Raw genomic sequence first — 22,116 nt, 5'->3', positions numbered from 1 at the left:
AAGTCTTAGACCCACTCACATATTTGGTAATCTATACTATATGCTTATACCTTCAAGACGTAAGAGGATGGCATCATGTCAAGTGCTTCACGGAAATCTATAATTATGGTATCCGCTGTTGCCCTTCATCCTTACATCCTTCGTTCTCCTGACATGATATCCAGTGACTTCTTTCCTCGGATGAAGAAGTCATTGCGAGTCAGACCTCTCCAGGATCACAATGTGTTTTTCAATGTGAAGAAGTTTCCCGGATGGCCAAAATGCAGAGTTCTACAACAAAGGTATCCGTAGAGTCGTACATCGCTGCAAAAAATGTCGCACTGAAGGGCGAATATGTAGAGGACGACCAACACGATCACGAAGTTTTGTGGCCGGAGCTTGATTTTTTGGAGGTGGTGATTAAACCTTAATAACTACCCCTGATACATGTGCAGTGTTTTGACATCATAAATAAATTTGCCACGTGTGTCTAAAAGGTGTCTCGTCTTAACCATTATGCCTCTTCGCCTCGCGAGTCTGTGTGACAAAAATGTCTTCTCGCCTGGAAACAAAAATAGTATCAATATATGACAGGAGAGAAAAATACAGGTGAAGATGGCAGCGGGATAAGCATTGTTTGGTTGCAATATATAAGCTGTATGCAAGAATTTTAAACACGAGGCTAAAAACAGTATCAGAATGTTTGTAGTGCAGGTATAGGTCGGATTTTGAAATGAACGATCAACGACAGCTTATTAAAAAGCGCAGAATGTTTGACACACACACATTGCTTTTATACAGGTTGTTCTGAAACTGTTCTTTCGAACTGAGAGAAATAACATAAAAATATTTCAATAATGACCGTGTGGTCCTTGAAGTCAACTTCTAAATGTTAAGGAAGATATTGTTAATGGTGCTGATGTAAGCTGTTGAGCCGGTGTCGTAGACTCTGAGTGTGTACTGACATTCAGATTTCCGCTATTCCCATATTTGGGAATATGTGGGAGGTACTCGATTACGTACTCAATAGCGTTCGGTGTTAACCTGTGGGCTGGCATTGTCGGTGATAGATTGGACCATACATTCTTACATTCCACCTCAACGGACTGAGATACAGCATCCTCGTGCAACATGTGTCGGTAGGACTGCTATGGGATGATTCTCTGAATGTTATACACAGGATGTACTTTCAGCATGATGAGGCGCCGGCCCACTTCAGCTCTGCTACGAAGAATTGTCTGACAGCCACCTTCGGGAATTGCTGGATCGGCCGAGGTCATCGATGTTGCCTGACCTCACGTGTCTGGAATTCTTCCTCTGGGGGCATATGAAGCAGCTGGTGTACGAATCCGCTGTTGAAACTGAAGAAATCGTCGTCGCTAGAACAGTTGTGGTTGCTGGTACCATTGCAGACATGCCAGGTATCTTCCAACAGATACGACAGTCAATGGTCCGACAATGTACGGCATACTGCGTGCGTACAGGCCCATCATCGCGCACTTGAGCGGATGCTGTGGATGCAACAGCTGTAATTACCATGCTGAGATACCTTCAGTGTAAATCGTCCCCATCATTAGAAATTTCCATCGAGGACCATATGTCCCATAACTAAAAGTATTCGTTTTGCTGTCCTGTACCTGCTGTATTAATTTGAACGAATAGTTTCGGAACAGTCTTCAATATTGAGAAAGGTTTTGATAACGTTGTTAGAGAAAATTTATGCGCAATAATGGAGCACAGAGGCTACCCTGTAAAGCTTATATCACTCATCGAAACTCTGCAGAAAGAAACATCGGTAATCTTAGATATAGAAGGCATACGTACAGAGCCGATTTAAGTAAGTAAAGGAGGGAGACAAGGCTACAGTTTATTCCCTACGCTGTTCAACATTTACATTGACGACGCAGTTCACAAATGGAATTATACATAAATAATAGGCTACAACTAAACGAAATCACTCTTATATGCTGATGATCTTACACAGATTTTTTTTTTTTTTTTTTTGAGGGATCACGATTTACAAAAATTATTTTGTGATTTAAATAAAATATGTACAGAATATAATACGAAAATACCGTCTTTTAAATCAGCCTAATGTCAAACTACAGTTCGTCCACGAAAACCAAGAACACACTAAAAATATATTTTTGACCTATGACAATATATGATGAAATTTGTCATCAGCAGAGACAGTAGCACATATGAAGGGCGTAGATCTAACAAGAACAGTACGGTAAGAAAATAAATTAAGAGAGAACTGGAAGGCAAGAGATATGGAAGTGGGCCCACAAAATGGTGGATCGCTGACGTGGAACAGGATCTGGAAGGATGAGGAATGGAATGGCATTAACTCAAGAGAGTGCACCAGGTCAGACAGAGATGGAAAACGTTCTTATATAGCACATTTGGGCAAATGGTGATGATGGAGGGGGGAGGGGAGGTAACGACGAAAAGGTGTAAATTCTCTAAATCTAGAGTCGTTTAATTACACTTCCATGAAGTGTGAAGTGAGCCACGATGAAGTTGTATCATCAACCAACGATTTAATACTTCTTGATGGATGATATGTCAGCTGCCCTTTTCCGGTTTTTTAATCAGCATCAGCCGACAGTAATGTGCGAAATGACTTCCTTGGCCCAGTTCGTCAGTCCTGCCCAAGCCCTGATGGACTACCTCCAAATTTCTCGGACCCCGCCCGTGGCACATTATCCTTGTCGTTGACAGGAGGGAGTGCCGGCTTCGACACTGCCCTGCAGAGCGCTATGCTCTTGAAACACCTGCGGGAGGCCGGACGTAGCCGATAAGAATCTGGGGACCGGCGTGCAGAACCGTTCTCCCGTCACCGGCAGGGAAAGCGGGCTGCCCACCAAGGCCGCGGTCGCGGAATGCCTGTCCTGCGACACAACCAGCCGTGGGTCTCTACCGGCTGCAGTCGCTTTCATTAGTACGAGACGGTTTTTCACAGACTGCTACCAGTCACAAAATATTGTAGATGTGCTTAAATTACTCACTGAAACATCATCTTTAGAGACGTAAAACTCATCCTTACGCTACAACGGCGATACAAAAAACGTTTCACGAAAGTACACATGGATATTAAAGTTGTTCTTTACAGTTTTTGACATATTGAGGTCAAACTGCTGAAAAAGAGGAGGATAAACCAATATGAATAGTCGCTTCCTTTCTTGGTCTAATGTCCACATAAAAAAGTACTTTAGTCACCTGCTTTGTTCATATCAAATAGCTGTCTCCCTGTGCTATGTTCAGTTGTCTCCATTACTGTGGCTACTTGGAACCTCCTTAGCCACTGTCAATAAACTTGAAAAGGACATTTGAAACACGTCACCACAATCACTTCTGTCCGCCCCCGGTAGCTGAGTGCTCAGCATGACAGAATGTCAATCCTAAGGGCCCGGGTTCGATTCCATGCTGGGTCGGAGATTTTCTCCGCTCAGGGACTGGGTGTTGTGTTGTCCTAATCATCATCGTTTCATCCCCATCGACGCGCAAGTCGCCGAAGTGGCGTAAAATCGAAAGACTTGCACCTGGCGAACGGTCTACCCGAGTGGAGGCCGTAGTCGCACGACATTTAAATTTTACAATCAACTCTGCCATGCAGCAGAAAGAAAATGGCGGTCAAAACGAAGCCTGTTTCGATTTAACTATCGATGTATCTGCTCCAAATGTTATCTGTCGCCTGCAATGTCTTCTGCACGTCTTGGTGTCGCATCGCTGATGTTGATCGACGAAATATATTGGAGAGACTGTGAGAATTTGATATTAATCACAACAGTACTGGTATGAAAATTATTTTAACCAATTACGAAGATGAAACTTCCTGGCAGATTAAAACTGTGTGCCCGACCGAGACTCGAACTCGGGACCTTTGCCTTTCGAGGGCAAGTGCTCTACCACTGAGCTACCGAAGCACGACTCACGCCCGGTACTCACAGTTTTACTTCTGCCAGTATCTCGTCTCCTACCTTCCAAACTTTACAGAAGCTCAGTGGTAGAGCACTTGCCCGCGAAAGGCAAAGGTCCCGAGTTCGAGTCTCGGTCGGGCACACAGTTTTAATCTGCCAGGAAGTTTCATATCAGCGCACACTCCGCTGCAGAGTGAAAATTTCATTCTGAATTACGAAGATACTGCTATCAATTCGTTAAAATAATTTTATACCGTTGTATATAGGTACAACCGGCAAACTACAGGAAGTTTAGTGAAGAAAGACCGTAGCAGAAAGACCACCACTAAGAAAGCCGGGTGCGGTGGCCGAGCGGTTCTAGGTGCTTCAGTCCGGAACCACGCGAGTGCTACTGTCGCAGGTTCGAATCCTGCCTCGGGCATGGATGTGTGTGATGTCCTTAGGTTAGTTAGGTTTAAGAAGCTCTAAGTTCTAGGGAACTGATGACCTCACATTGTGCTCAGAGCCATTTGATTTGAGCCACTAAGAAAACAATAAGGTTCGCGAAGATAGCCGAAACAAGTGAAACGAATATCACACAACTCATTTAGACACTCGCATACTGCAGACATCTGTTCACAAATGTAGTGCTAAGCGAAGTACAACGGTTTTATATTGTTAAAACATGACGGTATGAAAGTTGTTAGTGTTGCTGTAATAGTTCTTAAATCAATACGCGTGTACATCCCAAATTTTTGGACAAATGCTTTCCACATTTTATATTGCTCCGAATTGCAATGTCTGGGAAGTTACACTAAAGCGTTGCTTGTTTCTTTCTTTGGTTCATTACAGCTGCATATGGACCACGTGAAATACTTTCTCATGATTTCTTCCACTGTGTTCATTTCTGTTTTTAGTTTGTCCATAGAGAGATGGAGCTTCCCGACCCTTTTCTGAAAACCCCCCCGAATTTCTTAATTTTGTCTCGAAAAGCTGGCCTGTCCAGAAATTTTGCTTTCTTAACGTTAATTTCTGCTAAGTCCTTTTTCGCTTCCCTGAAGCAACTGATTTGAGTTTTGGGATTTGTGTGATACTGGTCAGATATTTCCTTAGTCAGTCTTTCCGGGCTCATTCCAAGCAAGTGACCGTAAAACATTTTATTGTAATTAAACAATTATTACGACATTCAAATATTACTACTACTACTACTACTACTACTACTACTACTACCACATCTGCTACTGTTACGTAACTATCGACCATGCCTTCTTTCGCTGCTTTATTTGGTCGTTAATGACAACAGTGTACTTGTTACTAAAATTTTGTATACTCGTTTCAGGCATAACTCACAATCAGAAAATCATGTAAAAGAACTTAATATACAGTATTTTTACCACGTGGTTTGTTGTCATTACCGACTAATTGAAGCGATGAAAGAAAGACGTGCTCAGTATTCACCTCCCTTTACGTACTGAATAACGCGTTTGTCATCCCCATATACTATCTCTCTCTCTCTCTCTCTCTCTCTCTCTCTCTCTCTCTCTCTCTTCATCTTCCGCTTGCGACGTCGACTTTTATCCCTGAACTGTATTTGCTGACGATTTGGTTTCCATTCTGATCGGAATGATCTTATCGCTGGACTGTTGACAGTAACTCACTGTTTGGTCCTACATTCCTGTTCATAACAAATCCTATTCCCGTTGCACTGTTTCCTGCCGTTGTTGGTATTACTTTGCCGGCCGCTGGTGGCCGAGCGTTTCTAGGCGCTACAGTCTGGAACCGCGCGAGCGCTACGGTCGCAGGTTCGAATCTTGCCTCGGGCATGGATGTGTGTGTTGTCCTTAGGTTAGTTAGGTTTAAGTAGTTCTAAGTTCTAGGGGACTTATGACCTCATCAGTTGAGTCCCATAGTGCTCAGAGCCATTTGAACCATTTATTTGGTATTACTTTATATTTCTCTGACCAGACATATTTTCATTTCACTTCACTGATGCCTGCTACATCTAGATTCAGCCTTTGCATTTCCCTGTTTAAATTCACTATCTTCGCTACGACTCTCACACTTCTGACGCCCTATGCACCGACTCGTAGAATGTTACCATTCCGTAGTGTTACTATTTTTTCTGATTGTCGCCTGCTCCTTAGCAGCTAGCTCCTAGGAATCGGAGTGGATGACTAAACTGGAATCTTCTGCCAATGAAGAGCTCATCAGGATAATTTTCACATTTCATATGGACCCACATTGTTTATCCTTAATGCACTGTCATTTGCATCCTCATACCGCTGATAATTGCTGGTTGTTGCGCCTTTAGGAGCAGTTTCGCACCCGAAAGAGAACAGGATGTCCTGAACTTTAAGCCGCTCCTCCGCCCTCTTTTTGACAAGGCCAGTGACAGAATGACGGTGACTGCATAGACTAAAAGCTTTAATCTAAGTAGTGGCGGGAATGGATGCCAGAACCCAGGACTTTTGAATTGGTACACTCAGTTAGTTAATTTTGTGAAGATCACAATTTGTACTTGTTGCTGTGCAGTGTCATTTATCAGCTTGAATCTTTTTTCATCTCTGCAGAGCACTTAATATAATCTATTTTAAGCTTTGTAATTTAGATGGGATCTAGTAAACCGAAATGCAATACGTAAGGTGACGCACTAGATGACCCCAAATTTTTGAACAGGGCGATTTATCCAGATATTCATGATCAGTCGACTTTAGACTGCTAAAACGAAAGCAGACTATAACCGAAAATGGTGAGGGCAGCATGTACAGTACCTAACGCACTTGTGTGGGGTTAAAAGAAAGAATAGGACATACTATAATTGAGTCCATCACATTCGCTTTGGCCGGCCGGGGTGGCCGAGCGGATCTAGACGCTACAGTCTGGAACCGCGCGACTGCTACGGTTGCAGGTTCGAATCCTGTCTCTGGCATGGATGTGTGTAATGTCCTTAGGTTAGTTAGGTTTAAATAGTTCTAAGTTCTAGGGGACTGATGACCTTAGATGTCAAGTCCCATAGTGCTCAGAGCCATTTCAACCATTTTCCTTGAAGCTGTAAATATAATATTTATCAGCTCACAATAAATTATTGAGAGACCCATTTACACATTGTAGTACCATAGAGAACGCACAGCAGTCGCTACGTAGCACTCAGTTTTTTGCGACACTCATAACTCAGTTTCAACAAAAATCAGAATTTCACAGTTCGCTAACAAACTGCTGTTAGCCGTTTAAGAGCGAATGCTTGTATGCAGCAACTCCCTTCAGACAGCATTAGTACAGTCAGCTCTAATGGAGGTGGTTTGCGGTTACGTTCCTCCGACCTGTCATGATGACTGAAGTGTGTATCATTGTTGCATGGATGACTCTGACGATTGCTTGTACAGTGTAGCGATGTGTTTGTGTTGTGGATGAAAGATAGAGAGAGGGTGAAACCTTGTGCTGGCACGTAGCCTGCGCCTCTCGAATAGCACCACGGGGCCCGCCAAGCTTGACGAACGGATCACCATCAAAAGTATCCGATGTCTTCACGTCATGAAACACTGCGGAGAAGTTTGGAATTTAATCCAGGGTATTGGCGCGAAGGCCAGTTGTCAGTAACTACGCCACCATCTCTTATGTTCTTGGTGGTCAAATACTGGGAGTGAAAATTTTCCACAGCTAGGAATCGACTAGATGTCGGAGTTGTGCGCCACCAAACAAGGTACCTCTGCTACTTTGTCGGGTATTTCACTGAGGTGACAAAAGTCATGGGATAGCGACATGCACATGCGCATATAGCAGTAGCATCACGTAAACAAGGTATAAGAGGGCAGTGCATTGGCGGAGCTATCACTTACATCGCCTCAGCGGCCCCCGCCGCCCGCATGGCCCCGATTCAGCTGAGCTCTGATCGCTTCTGCAGTCGTTGGGCCAGCTGCTCGAGCAACTCCCGGAGCTCGTCACCGCCGTTACGATGGTCCTCTAGGTCGGCGTCTTCACTGCAGCTCACAATGGATAATAACCACATCCATGGACTCACCGTTTTGTGTTTAACGGAAACAGTTTGGCTCCCCAGTAGAGTGAATTCAGGGAGTTCTTGCGCTACGAGGCAATTGATATTTGCCTCGTGTGCGATACCTTCTTGAAGCCAGGCGTTCACGTCAGGGTGGCCAACTATCGGTTGTACCGCACCGTTAAGTTGACGCATGGTGGAGGGACTGCTGTTAATGTAAAGGCGTCTCTCTAACACCACGAAGTACAGCTTCCGCCTCTTACCGCAGTGGAAGCCACTGGAGTGGCTGCTAACGCTACGGCGGCTGTTACTACCTTCGTTTCGGCCTACAGGCCGCCGAGGGGACTGGTACTGGAAGCTGACTTCGACGCCCTGTTGGCGTTGCGCGGGAAGCTCTTCATTGCGGGCGATTTAAATGAAGAGAGCACGCAATGGAACTCCCGAACCACCAACGCCAGCGGTCGCCGCTTCCTTCGTGCCACACAACGGCACGGCGCGATAGTCCTAGGGGCAGATGACCACGCAGTCTTCCCTCATTGCTGCCAGCCCTATGTGCTCGACATCGCCGTTCTCATGGGTGTTGGGCACTTCACGTCTGCCGCTGTCCGATGCGCCCTGTCGTCTGACCATCCCTCGGTGGTCTTCGACATGGACGTCATCGGCGCCTCCATACCGACTGACTGCCACAACTTCCACGGCATTGATGAGGCACGCTTCCGCGCTGAGCTGCTCGACCGTCTAGAGGGCGTACTCAATCCTGCCGTGGAAGGGGCTACGAGGCGTTTTGCCTTCTTTACACGGCACACAATCGGCGCAACAGAGGCGGCAGCGAAGGGCGCGATAGATGTCGCGCTAACTCCCCCCTTACATTCTAGAGGCGATCACAAACAAGAAGTGGCAGCTCACACGGCTACCAGAGACGAAGCGCCGTCTCAACTGGGCGCGGAGAGAGATTCGGGCCACCATCGATGACCACCGGAAGTGGCCACCCTAAAGACGACGGATGAAAATGCCTGGTGGATTGCCAAACGCTTTCCCCGTCGTCACCAAATAGTTCCGCCCCTCCAAGTGGGCGCTGCCGTCATTGAACCTGATGCTAAAGCCAGCATCCTCGCAGACACGTTTGCCGACAACTTTCAACCTGCTGTGGGCGTGGTAGATGTCGACCACGTCTGCCTCGTTGAAGAACGCCTGTCGGTCTTCTTCGCCGCCAGAAACGAAGACAATGTGATCGAGCAAATAACGGCTGAAAAGTCTACCTGCAGATCCACCGCCTCCGTGCAAAGAAGGCAGGTGTAACGCATGGTGTCACCGAATTGCCTATTGAAGATGCTGCCGCCGGAGATATCAGTCTCTGGCGGACATAAACTGCATTCTCCGCTCTGGGACCTTTCCCTCAGTGTGGAAACACGCGGAAGTGGTTGCCATCCACAATAGCGGAAAGGACCCCCGCCAGGCAGCGAACTACGGGCCGATCAGCTTGCCCCTGTCCCTCTCAAAAGTATCCGTGAGTCTGTACGTGAAGCGGCTGCTACTCCCCGTCACGGACCAACGGCTCATCCCTGACGATCAGTTTGGGTTCCGGAGCGGCCATTCGACCATCCAGCAGCTGTTGCGCCTAGTGGAGCAGGCAATGCGTGCGCTAGAGACGCGGTGTACAGACTCTTTGCACACGGGGTACCTACGTCACACGTGGTCCTGCTGCGCTCGTGTCTCTCGGGACGCACATTCCACGTCAGAGCAGATGGAGAAACATCTACCGATAGGCAGATTCGTGTGGGGGTGCCGCAGGGGTCGGTTCTCGGCCCCCTGCTGTACTCCCTCTACACAGCTGACGCTCCGCGGGTGGCGCGCGTGGAGTTAGCAAGCTGACGATACAGTGTTGTTCACCCGCAGTATGAATGTGGCAGAGATGCGCCGTCGCCTCCAGCTCGGATGTGATGTTCTGGGTACCTGGTCCACCAAATGGCGCCTGAAGTTAAATGCTGCAAAGAGCCAGCGCGTCGTCTCCACTAGGAAGAGGCTGTCTCCGAACCTGCCGCCTGCCACGATCATGGCAGGCACCATCCCATGGCTGCGCACAGGCAAGTACCTCGGGGTGACGCTAGACAGGCATCTGACCTGGCTGCCTCACGTCTGTGACGCCAGGGAGCGAGCAGTGGGGCGTCTTCGAGCGCTCGCTCTACCAGCTACTCAATACTTCATCCACCCTTCCACCACGCCATGTCCTCGTTCGGTCGTTGCTTGAATATGCGGCCGTGGTGTGAGATAATGCAGCTGCGACGCACATTGCGACGCTCCAGCGCGTTTAAAACAGGGCGCTGTGACTAGTGCTGCACAAGCCGCCTCGGCGTGGGCCGTGTTTACATGGAATGAAAGCGGCTCTTTGGCCCAACTGAACCGATCATTGACTGGAAATGGTTATGTTCAGCTACTTGAAGACCATTTGCAGCCATTCATGGACTTAAAGTTCCCTAAAATCTCCCAGGCCGCAACTGTTTGTGATTGGTTTGAAGAACATTCTGGACAATTCGAGGGTATGATTTGGTCCCCCATATCGTCCGACATGAATCCCATCGAACATTTATGGACGGCTAAACAGGCAGCATGGCTTAATATTTATGCAGGGGACTTCCAACGACTTGCTGAGTCCATGATATATCGAGTTGCTACGCTACGCCGGGCAAAAGGAGCTTGGACACGTTGTTAGAAGATAGCCCAGGACTTGTTTCACCACTGCGTAGTGCAGAGGGCAATTGAAAATTGAAAGTGGAGTCGGGCAAGATAATTTCGTTTCACTTAAACTATTTTCATTGGACGAAGATGATTTCATATCGTTAAACTGGAAAAAGAAGGAATGTGTCTTATTGTTATTGGAACAAACCTTGAACCACTTTTGCTTTACTGATTACATAACAGACAAACTTTATTGAGAAAGTTTGAAAACAGGTCCGAAAATAAAGGTTAATAAGACTGTAATAAAAACAGAAACCTGAAGAAAAAAAGATCAAATGTTTTGTAAAACAATTTATCTGAAAGCAAGAAATAAAATATGTTAGAAAAACATTTGATGTGCCTTTGAATGACGCTCGAAGTCGTGTATAGCAAATGAGGTACCGAATGAGAATGTAGAACTGTGTGTTTAACTGATAATCTTAAAATTTTAAAGAAAGGGCCTACTAGAGGATACTAGCCTGGTCAATTATCTAGACCGTGCAGTATGGTGTTGTCGCCTTGACACATTTTTATCGTGTGCGCCTGAAACTTTAGTGTCCAACAACTTGTTAGTCTCAAAAATATTTCAACAGATAATGCTAAAATTATCAAGAAAGAGAATGCGTGTGTCACAAATGGCTTTGTGTCCCTTAAAAGTGATCTCGCCGTCATTGTTGTTGCTCACACACTTTTAATAATACGAGAAGTGCACGATTTCGTGCATCATTCGAAGTCGCGTCAAATGTTCCTCTAATCTCTTTTATTTCTCACTTTGACAGATGAGTCCACAAAATATTAGTTTTTTTCAGTATTTTTGCATTTAAATATCTGATCAAAGCAATTTTTATGTGCAAAATGGATTTTGACACTTCATTTGCTTAGGCAGCAGCTTTTGTTCGTGAAATATTTCAATCTTTCCTCAAACCACTAAGTTTTTCATAATTACTCTGATTTGTTTCGAGAAATTAAGGACAAAATATCATAGTGTAATCTATAGAGCATCATGTTTTCGTCAAACATCTGGTCAATGATAAACAATTTACACATCGAAAGGAAAACAGTACAAATTAGCAATGAATTCTTAAAACAATTTGACGAGTTTCTCGATTTAGGGCAGTTGCCTCGAAGGACAGCAAAATAAATTAAAGAAAAATGATCAAGGGTGCTTCATAAGGTAGTTGATGTCACATGATTGGTGACGGAGCCTTCTTGTTTCCTGTCTCCGCCCTCTTTCACGGTTGATTATTAGGATAGTGTCTCAGTGTTAGTCTATTTTCACATGATTGAATGTACGAATTACACGAGCGTCCAAGGACCGCGCAGTTGGTGATATTTTACAACCGAATGACGAATGACATGACAAATTTAGTGTTAAGAGGACTAGTTTCTGTATCGTTAGACTGTATCTGCACAGATGAACGTGAAAAACCTGCTGGCAACTATATTGTTTCTGCTGTGCGTGTTGCTCTAGCTTTACCTGGTAGAAAAACACATCAATTACTAGGTCGGACCTAACCTAGTGAGTCACTCCCACTGACTTGGCGGACAGCTCCAGATTCACTAAAAGCGCTATAGTATGGACAGAAGACGTCAGGAGCACATCCTGATTCATGACTGGTCGTCCTGGAGACTGGCCGCAGATAGTTCCAGTAAGGTGCATTCGCAAAGTGTCTTGCGGACATTGAACTCACGTTTTGTACGTAGGCATTAGCGATCCACCACATGCCAGTAACGCACATTTTAGCTGCCCATTCTAACTGGTTCGTAACAGAACGTCAGTTGCAGGTAATCCGTGCGCGCGGCAGCAAAGTGCCTTTCCAGTGCCAGAAAAGTATATTCTGACACTCTAGCATTTGTGTGTGAGTGATACAGTGAATTGTGACTCGGCATTTTGTGTTTGTATCATGCTCAGTGAGAACTGACGCAATCATGGCGTTACAGGTTTTACACCAGATTGAATTACGGTCATCACTACGTGAAGTACATGAAGAGGAAAGATACACTGCAAACACTGTTTTCGGTTTCGTCAAGAACCTTGAAGATGCCCCCACCAATGAAATCCTGGAGAATGAAGAACTGGTACAAATGCCTTCCGAGGAATTACTAATGTCGAACCAATTTATGAACCTTTTACTGATGATGTAGCTACTGACAGTGTTCCTTTAGATTCTGCCAAGAAGGTAATTGAAGCAAAAAAGCAAGGTTTGTCATTGAACATAATTATCTAGTCACTTCAGAAGGGCCAAGGTCAGGAAGTGTCTATTATGAACAACAAGAAACAAAAGTGAGAAACTCAATGTCATATCGGAGTACGTTTGGTCTACTTTTCAAGAGGCAAGGGCTAATTCCATTGTTGTTGATATAAGGCGATAGGGAATGCACAAAAACTAGAGAACTTACATTGACAGATTTCAAACCTTGATCTACCAGGGTGTCGAATTTTAAGGCTGCTCATAAGAATGTGAGTAAACAAAGTTACGCAGTTTCTAATGTACAAACATGCTCAAACGCAAGAAGAGATAGAGAAGACTGCGACTGCATTTGGTACTGAATTCACAGACACAATGGTTCCTAATTATCCAGTAGCTGAAAGTCTAAATACCGACCAATCTGAATTTAATTATTACACGCACACGCACACGCGCGCGCGCTATCTAGCATGGGTGAACGGGACACGATTGTCGTGGTGCAATCAGCGTATTCGTATAAAATTTCCATTGAAGGTAGACTTCCTCCTCCACTACTTATTTTCTTCCGTCTACCCTCGGTTCCCTTTTGTAAAAGAAAATGAACCGATCTCCGAACGTATACATAACGACTTAAAAATCCGGCAAAGTTGAGAAACGTATTCTTGAACAATGCGGAGTATCTCTCTCTCTCTCTCTCTCTCTCTCTCTCTCTCTCTCTTCCAATGTTGGAACAAAATGTTGTCTGGTTCTGGATTCATTTTCACTCCATCAACAGGATCTCTTCGTAATTCCACACAAAAGCATACAGGCAACAACCGTTCCATCTGGCGAAACTTCCCTTGTTCAGTCTTTGGATGTATACTTTTTTTGCCAATAGAAAAAGTTCGCTAAACATTTTTATGAGGGAGTTTTACTCGATAACATTGATATTGAACTCCACAGCTGTAGCGCTATCATGAACCTTCATGCACTAATCCATGCTCAATTCAGTGCCTCCATATTGAACAACATCGTCAAGCAATGTTGAAAGGAAGCTACATTTCCAGTTAAATGTGATGCTTTTGATGCTCCTAACTACATTATCTGGAATACAAAAGATTAAAGTTGCTCAACACCCAACTGCACAACTGCATCATTTATCCAATGTGCATACTGTCGTTTACATTTGTGGTTAAGATTTCAATAGGCTTACAAACATGTTTAATAATTGATGCGTACAGCTAAACGAAATAACAACAACAATAATAATAACATAATAACATAATAATAATAATAATAAAATAATAATAATAACATAATAATAACAATAATAATAATAATAGTAGTAGTAGTAACTGTTTCCTGTCCTATTCACTATTCCACCATAGTCTATAAGGCTCACAAACATGTATAATTACCGCTATGGGCATCTGAAATTGATGCAGTGAATACTGATAACGCCCGAGTTTCCGCCGTAATTAATTTCCATACTGGTGAGACACATTGCGAATGTATCTTCAAAAGACCTCAGATGGACTGAGGTAAAGTAATGTGGAGCAGGCTAAACAAGTACCCTCATGTCTGTGGAGAATTCCTCAAACGATTCTGGTATATGTATAAAACAATTTTAATATACAGATTATCTTTCAGCCCCAGTTGGACTATTTAAAACACAGTATGAATAGTTTCGGTATCAGTGGATCATCTTCAGATCTACGTTGTGGCGTAAGCAGCCCCTTCGTGCCTGTATCGAAACTACACATGAGAATACTTGTGACCCAAGTTGTGACCTATGGGGTAGTGCATTCGATCGTCTGCATGTACTCTAGGCCAACAAATGGGTGCATATGATTTGACAGTAATTTCCTGTATCTGATATTCTTCACGGGTTTGCAGCCGGATCATCACGGTTTCCGTCGTTGTGGCTGGAATTCAGTTCCGGCGAGGCAGTGCACGAGCATTAACTCACCTGAAGATCGCGCCCAGCTGGTTCGCCGAAATATTGTGTCTGGACGACGACATGATCCGGCTGCAAACCCGTGAAGAATATCAGCAGTTATTACGCCGGGAAAGTCTACGAAATAACAATTTCCTGTATCTTTCGCCTGAATGAGCCGACAGTAGTATCAGAGGTTCCATTGCATTCCCTGTAACACCCTCCGCACAATGTCCCCCCCCCCCCACCACCCTTCCATTCTAACACATCCCCCATCTGTCAGAACGATGCCCGTGTTGTTAATGTATCCTCATTGCCTCACGTGGTTGTCGGAATACTCATCAGCCATCGGCTGGTACCAATTTTTATTGTGAGGCTGCCTTTCTCCAATATTCAAGCAACCAACTGTACTGTTCCTGTGTCCATGGTAGTATGTTTACTCTGTTACGTACGATTAACAAACGCGTGAGGTCATGCGTCTGGGCGGTTTAGTTGGTTGGACACACATTGTCTTATCCAACACTGATTTCACGAATGATTTTTTGTACTGTGACCCATCTGTTCATTGTTACAGTCAGCAATAGTCGATGGCGAGCTGTGATATCAACTCTTCGTTGCCGATGGTAATTGACTCCAGTGAGGACGTTGCTCCTCCCCCGAATAAAAATGCTCACAGTACACCATTGACACTGCGGCACCCGAGAGTCCTAGTAGTTGCACAACCTCGTCGATGGAATTTCCTTTGGTTGGACACTCGTGATAAATGTAAATGTAGTGTTACTAAGGCTTCCCGTCGTGTAGACTGTTAGCCGTGTGCAAGTCTTTCTATTTGACGCCACCTCGGCGACTTGCGCGTCATTGAGGATGAAATGATGACGATTAGGACAACACAACACCAAGCCGGGAATCGAACCCGGGCCCTTAGGATTGATATTCTGTCGCGCTGACCAGTCAGCTACCGGGGGCGGACGGACACTCGTGGTCAATTGCGCTGATCCTGTGCGTCTTGTCCACCCTGCCCTACACTGTCATGCTGACAGCCAATATAAGATTTGGCGACATCCCAGTCACGTGACGAAGTATTCCACTCATTGTGCCAATGGTAGCGTTCTCTCTAATTCAGTTGCTCACGAGTAAATATTAAATCTTCCTATGAGGCTTACAGTACCTGTTTATTAAAAACGTGGCTCCAAGATTTTTTGTATAAGTTGGCGATAATTTCACCCCGAACGGAATTTTTTGCTGATTATACGGCTTTGCTTCAGATTTCAGCTTTACATAGTAATGCGGGCAATTATAATTATGGAGTTATGTTGAAATGAGACGTGCGTTAGGTGTTTGACGTCGATAATGTTGGTTGTGAAGACAAATGAGAACGCACACATCAGAGACTGCTTTACCTGGTTTTCTAAATCATCTTCCTGCAGTCCAGTAAGGGTTAGTGAAATAGTAGTCTAGTTTCCCTTCTATTTTTTTAAAGAAAATATCTGTCTGAAAGGTATGGTGAAGAACTACAGAAGACCTAAGAATATTCCAACCAGCGCTATTTTGCTCACTGTGGAAACAGTGGCGAAACTTTCGTAGCAACACTTCTGTTGTCTTTTGCTAATCGCGATTGCTTTTCCTTCTCTGCTCTTTTTCGGTCTATGTCTACTGTCTCAGAATGAATTTTGGCGTTTTATCTGAACAGGGAACTGCCAGTGAAGCAACTTTTGTGGCTCTCCTGGGAGCTAAGGCTCGAAAACTGCGGGAAGTGAAGGAGCAGCACCCCGACTGGAGTGACTACGAGATTATCTCAAAGTTCGTCGCCTACGCGTCCAGTAAGTATGCTATCTTTTTTATTCTTCTCTGCCTCCTGCTAGTCTTTATTTTTCCTGTACTTCAGTATATGGTATTAGTCTTTCTATGCTTAGTCACGAATCGATCATACTATTCTTGCAGAATGAAACTGCAAACTATTTTATAGTACCAAAATGTTTCACAAGCTGCGACATTGTCGCGAATAAAACAGTGACCCGTATATACAATAAGTTTTCTTTAATTTACGTCTATGGTCACAAACTTTAGCACTCACTACTGACAACATGACTCATGTGTATGATGTTGTTTATATATATTTGACGATGCTGGTGCTGATTTTGCATTTAACATTTGACGATGCCACTGTGGCTGCAGTACATTAGGACTTTGTTTTGTATAAAACAGATCTGATGATGGTCGTTATAGACCGAAACCGGTAATGTATTAACAAAAGTTTGTGACCATAGACGTAAATTAAAGGAAACTTATTACCAAAATGTATTTTTAGGGTTTTGGGTTTCCTTGGTGTAGAATTCTCTGAAACTAGCCAGACAGCACAGTCGTAGGTACGCTAAAAGTGTGATCATGGTATAACATTTACTTTAAACTGAATGCATTGTGTATATGGATTTATGTAAGACAGGTGAGAAAGGTGCCTGGGACCCACATAGTTAAGTTTCTGCTTACGTATGACTAAAAATAGTCATTCTTCACGCTGACACAAAAAATTGAAATTCGAAGACTGGGCTGTAGAAACAGAAGTCAGTTTTTGAGTTGCACTCTGCCACACTGTTATTAAACTATCGAGTGAACTCTATGTTGTATATGGCGGATTCTGTTGTCTAGCTTCATGTCAGGACCTATTACTTCACAAATATTCGTAGAAAAAATATAGGACCTCTTGGCTACAAATTTCGTCTGTTAAATTTGGCAAACAGTGAAACAACAACTATAAAAAGAGTATAGCTACTGCACTGGTGTCCGAAATTCAAGCAACAAACCTCTATTCACGGTGTAATCATACAAACTGTCAACAGATTTACGTACAGTCGTGGTCTGCATGGAAGGTGGCATTCCGGTCAATGGACAACCACGCTAACGATGTGTCAGGGCACCTGTGAAACGGGGCATAAGAAGAATGCAAGCAGGACAGTCGCAATGTGGGCCGGTGGCTTAATGTGAATCGTTCTGTTGTTTCTCGCTTGTGGCGTCAATTTATAGAGATCGAAACAGTATCCCGAAGACCATGGAAGGACCGATCATGTGTGATAACTGAAAGAGAAGAGTGTCATTTGGCTGTAAGGGCACGACGGTACCACCTTAGTACTGCACGGCAACTGACATTTGACATCGCAGCATCCACTGGACGTCTTGTATCGAGGCAAACGGTGACAGAAGGCCTCGGCAGAGCGGCCTTTATTGTCGGAGACCTGCTGTATGCGTGCCTTTGATGCGTCTTCACAGAAGGCATCGTCTAGAGTGGAGCCGTCAACATACCACCTGGACGTCAAACAGTGGGCCAATGTTCTTTTCACTAATGAGTCCCGATTTGGTCTGGAGAGTGATTCTCCAAACCTTCGCATATGAAGGAATGTGGAACACGATTTGGGGACCCAAACATTGTGGAAAGAGGCCGATATCTAAGAGGATCCCTGATGGTGTGTTTAACGATTATGTGGACCACTCGGTTACCTCTTCATCAAATTGTAAGGATGAATCGGCAAGTTTTAACTGCTTTCAGGTATCAAGACGAGATCTTGGGAACTCGTGTGCTGTTGTTGCGAGGTGGTGTGGACCCAGACTTCGTACTGATGGACGATAATGTTCGACCTCTTAGAGAACAGGTCGCTGACGTTTTCTTGGAAACGGAAAATAATGCGCACTCAGCGTGGCCTGTTCGCTCACCCGATTCCAATACCATAGAGCATGTCTGGTATGCACTAGGAGGAATTTTTTTTTTTTGTCTACCGTTATGAATGTATCAGTTATTTATGTTCTGTGTTCCTTACATTGTTTCTACTTTACTATCACCTATTTATACTGTTTCGTGGCAAAATAAACGCAGCCTTGCAAAATTTCCGTTTGTTGCTTTAATTTAGGACGCCAGCGTATTTCATTCTCGTCACTCCTTTTGGCCGGGTGTAAAAAGAGTATCACATTAATAAGCGCTTTGTGCGGTGAAGTGAAAAGTACTACGTTTAGTTTATCTGTAAATATGCGTAGCAATAATAATAACGTAAGATGATAGAAATTATGCGATACACGTGCAAGGCATTTAATCGGTGACACAGGGCTTAAGAAATATTGCGGGATGTCGCAGAAATGGAAATGGTGATCACTGCCGAACTTCGCACGAACTATATGTGAGAGACAGAGAAATACAGGAAATGTCTCCTTTACAGAAATATGATGCAGACAGATCAGTACCAAAAACAGAAATAGAGACGGAAGTTACTGAAGAACCTTGATCCTTAACTTGTCGATCAGACAGCAGAATGTACTTATGAATTTGTATGAGTTACTCGACGAGGCCGGCTATGGACGTGCGTCAGAGCAGCAGGAGCAGCAACAACAACATGTTTACGACTGAGAAAGGGAGAAACGCAGATTTGCATTAGATTTGCTCCACTGTTTCCTTCTAAGTGGAATGCCATCACGTTCTGCTCGAGTAAGTTATAATTAAAGTGACAGCCAGGCAGTAGGAATACAAGCAGGGCGTAATTCAGTCCCTGTTCTGTTACTGATGTCATTTTGTAAGGCGTATTCGTGTTACGCAGATATTTTACTCGGCTATGTCATAATCGTCGTCACCTGGTGTCGTCTATTGAAACTGCGGTTTTCGCTAAGTCAGTTTTGAATTACAATTTTTTTCCCTTACGTATCTGTTGTTTGAAAGTAATTACACTGCCTGACAAAAAAAGTGAAGACAGAATATACAAAGTCAGATGTCAACACAACTTCATGTTCGTGCACTTCATCGGCGGGTACGTAATTGATTCGAATTGTAATTCTCTGTGACAGGTAGAACAACCACCACAGCTCATTAGCGGTGTTCGTGTTTAGTGCTGTTACCAAGCATAGTATGGTATATAACGGGCGTAAAAAGCGTCGAAGATTAGTGATAACACTGAAGGACGTGAGATGCCGCGTTCTTTTGTAAGATAGCGTTATCAGCAACAGACACTGTTTGAAATGGATCTCATTTCCGGTCTCCATTTGACAGACTGGTCGAATCGTGCAAGGTTCAGATCTCTGGGGCATATGGATGCAACAGTGGCCCGGTGTTGGACTGCTTGAGAACGTGAGAGCAAACGTACACATCGTCAAGGTTCCTGCCGACCACGTATGACCACAAGGGACCGCCGTGCGTCAAGCACATCGTAACCTTCAGACACCTGTGCATATCATCCAAAACAAGTAGTGGATTCCCTGAAACATTGTATCATCCCGTACCATTGACCGGACATTAGCAGCAGCCGACTAAGGAATTACTGTCCCTTGCGTAGGCTGCCGTTAACGCAACATAAACAGTTGCGTTTGGAGTGGTGACACACTAGACTGCTGACTAATGCCTTCGCATTGTGTTCAGCAATGAATCTGTTCTGCACTACCCCAAATGATCATCGTCGACGAGTATGATGTTATGTGGGGATCCATCGGATATGTCTTCAGGTCTCGGCTGGTTGTGATTAAGGGAAATCTGATGGCGCCATGGTACGTCACGGACTTCCAGCGTCCTCATGTGCAGTCTCTCATGTGCCCGTGCCGTAGTCACATTTTTCAGCAGGTAGATACTCGTCCACACTTGGCACCTGTGTGTACGAACCGCCTGCGTGATGTTCAGGTACTCCTGTACCCAGCAAGATCCAGAGACCAGTCTCCAATACGACATGTGTGACCAGCTGGGATGCCAACTCCGTCACAACAGCATATCAAGGCCAGTTATAACAGTCACGATCCAGTCTCTCTCAGTAGAGAATACAACTGCATATGATACGCTTCTCAGTGGAATCCGTGCAGGGTTCAAGGCTAGAATGGGTCCAACATCATAGTGATGATTGGTCTCGTACTACAAACTTCCCAGTAAATTTGATTAGCTTTTGTAATCACCGAAATAACAAGACATGCCCCATTAATCAGACAAGTTTCATTTAGTTTGCTCCTTCCCTTCTGGGTGTTTTGACTTTCTTTGTCGGGCAGTTATACTGACAATTCATCCTTACATGAAAGTCTGACACGGTGATGAAGGGGTTACGAAGGGGATATCCGACTAAAACCCAAGCGTCTGGTTGTAATGCTAAGCTGGACCTAGGATTTTTTTCTGTCAGTTACCATTTCCTTCAATTACAGCGATGATTTGTATTTGTGAAAAAGACTACGTTTTACTGTCTGCGTTAAAGTGTAGGTCTTCCGATAACTGTCTGGCAAGTTGGATCAAAAGGGAGGGACATGCCATCTATAGTACGACCACCACCGTAAAGGCACAGCCCTTAGAGATAAGGAAGTCTTTATTCTAATTTGTGTGTGTTTCATTAATCGTTGCACACATTGCAATACGATCAGCCTTTTCTTATGACCATGTAAAATAATTACAGTGTAAAATAATTTTTATTTATTTATTCATTTATTTATTTATTTTTAGTTCTGTGAAGATAAAGTATTGTAATCACAAATGTCAGTATAAAAGAATGGATTTCTCAGAGTTTGTTTTCTAAAATACAATGATTTTTGGAGGGTTTACTGAAAACTTTTTCTTACGTACTAGCTGGTAATAACCTGCTTCGCTAGGGTTCTAGTTTTCTGTCAGTAGTACTTGTTTCGTAGATAAAACCGCCTTTTCTTGCTACAACTTGATTTATTTTTCCCAGGCGCGTTTCGCCATTTCTTGTTCGAAGGCATCATCAGTGGGATCTATAACGATACAGTTTTGTTATTTTTAGATCATCAAACAGTTCACGTCGCGATTTTTTATGTAAATAAGTAATTACTTACGATTTGCTGTGATCTGCGTATCCTGTCATCTAGTCTGCAGATCACACTACCATTTCATTACCGACGCGTAAGCACAGTTTTGTATTCTGAACTTATTCACACTGTTCACCATGTTTCTCCCTCTCTTTTGCCACTCGATATAGTTATTTCTTCGGACACTGTGCTTTTATTATAGATACCACTGATGGTGTTTTAGAGCAAGAAAAAGGCGAAACTAGTCTGGGAAAAATAAATCAAGTTGCAGCAAGAAAAGGCGGTTTGTTTACAAAACAAGTATCTGTGCTTGCTGCGAACCGGCCACGCAAACAAACTTGTTTCTGTCCGGAGTTTTATAAATGTAATAATGGACAAAAAAACTGTAATGAAAGACTTTCGTTTCTTTAATCTTAGATACGAAGTCTTTACCTTAAATTACATTCTTATATCTATATTTGCTGTTTGGTTGTATGGCGCATACACACACATATTTTCTGCTTGTCCGACACGTGAAAATGCAACGTAAAGCTGACCATGTGAGATTCCTTCAAATTAACTTTGTGTTAATGAACTATTTGGCCCTGAACCTTATTGAATGCCATACTAAAGCTAATTTCACAGGAAATTGTAATCTTTTAAAAGAAAATGGAGTTTGAG

General features: G+C 43.9%; 1 protein-coding gene and 1 non-coding gene across 3 annotated transcripts in view; one reads left to right on the top strand and one right to left on the bottom strand.

Annotated features, from left to right (window-relative positions):
* LOC126263132 (aromatic-L-amino-acid decarboxylase) overlaps nt 1-22,116 on the top strand; it is a 205,273-nt gene that overhangs the window by 130,138 nt on the left and 53,019 nt on the right. For both annotated transcript variants that reach the window (XM_049960155.1, XM_049960156.1), the window contains exon 6: nt 16,382-16,511. In XM_049960155.1, the coding sequence (XP_049816112.1) occupies nt 16,382-16,511 (130 nt within the window). The remainder of the gene's footprint in view (nt 1-16,381; nt 16,512-22,116) is intronic.
* Nucleotides 3,836-3,909, bottom strand: Trnas-cga (transfer RNA serine (anticodon CGA)). Its single transcript has one exon. It is a non-coding gene; the product is annotated as a tRNA-Ser (tRNA).

This window comes from Schistocerca nitens, chromosome 6, assembly GCF_023898315.1.
Source record: "Schistocerca nitens isolate TAMUIC-IGC-003100 chromosome 6, iqSchNite1.1, whole genome shotgun sequence".
Taxonomy (NCBI): Eukaryota; Metazoa; Arthropoda; class Insecta; order Orthoptera; family Acrididae; genus Schistocerca; species Schistocerca nitens.
The sequence above is the reverse complement of the archived record's forward strand: the minus strand, read 5'-3'. Positions and strand labels throughout refer to the sequence as shown.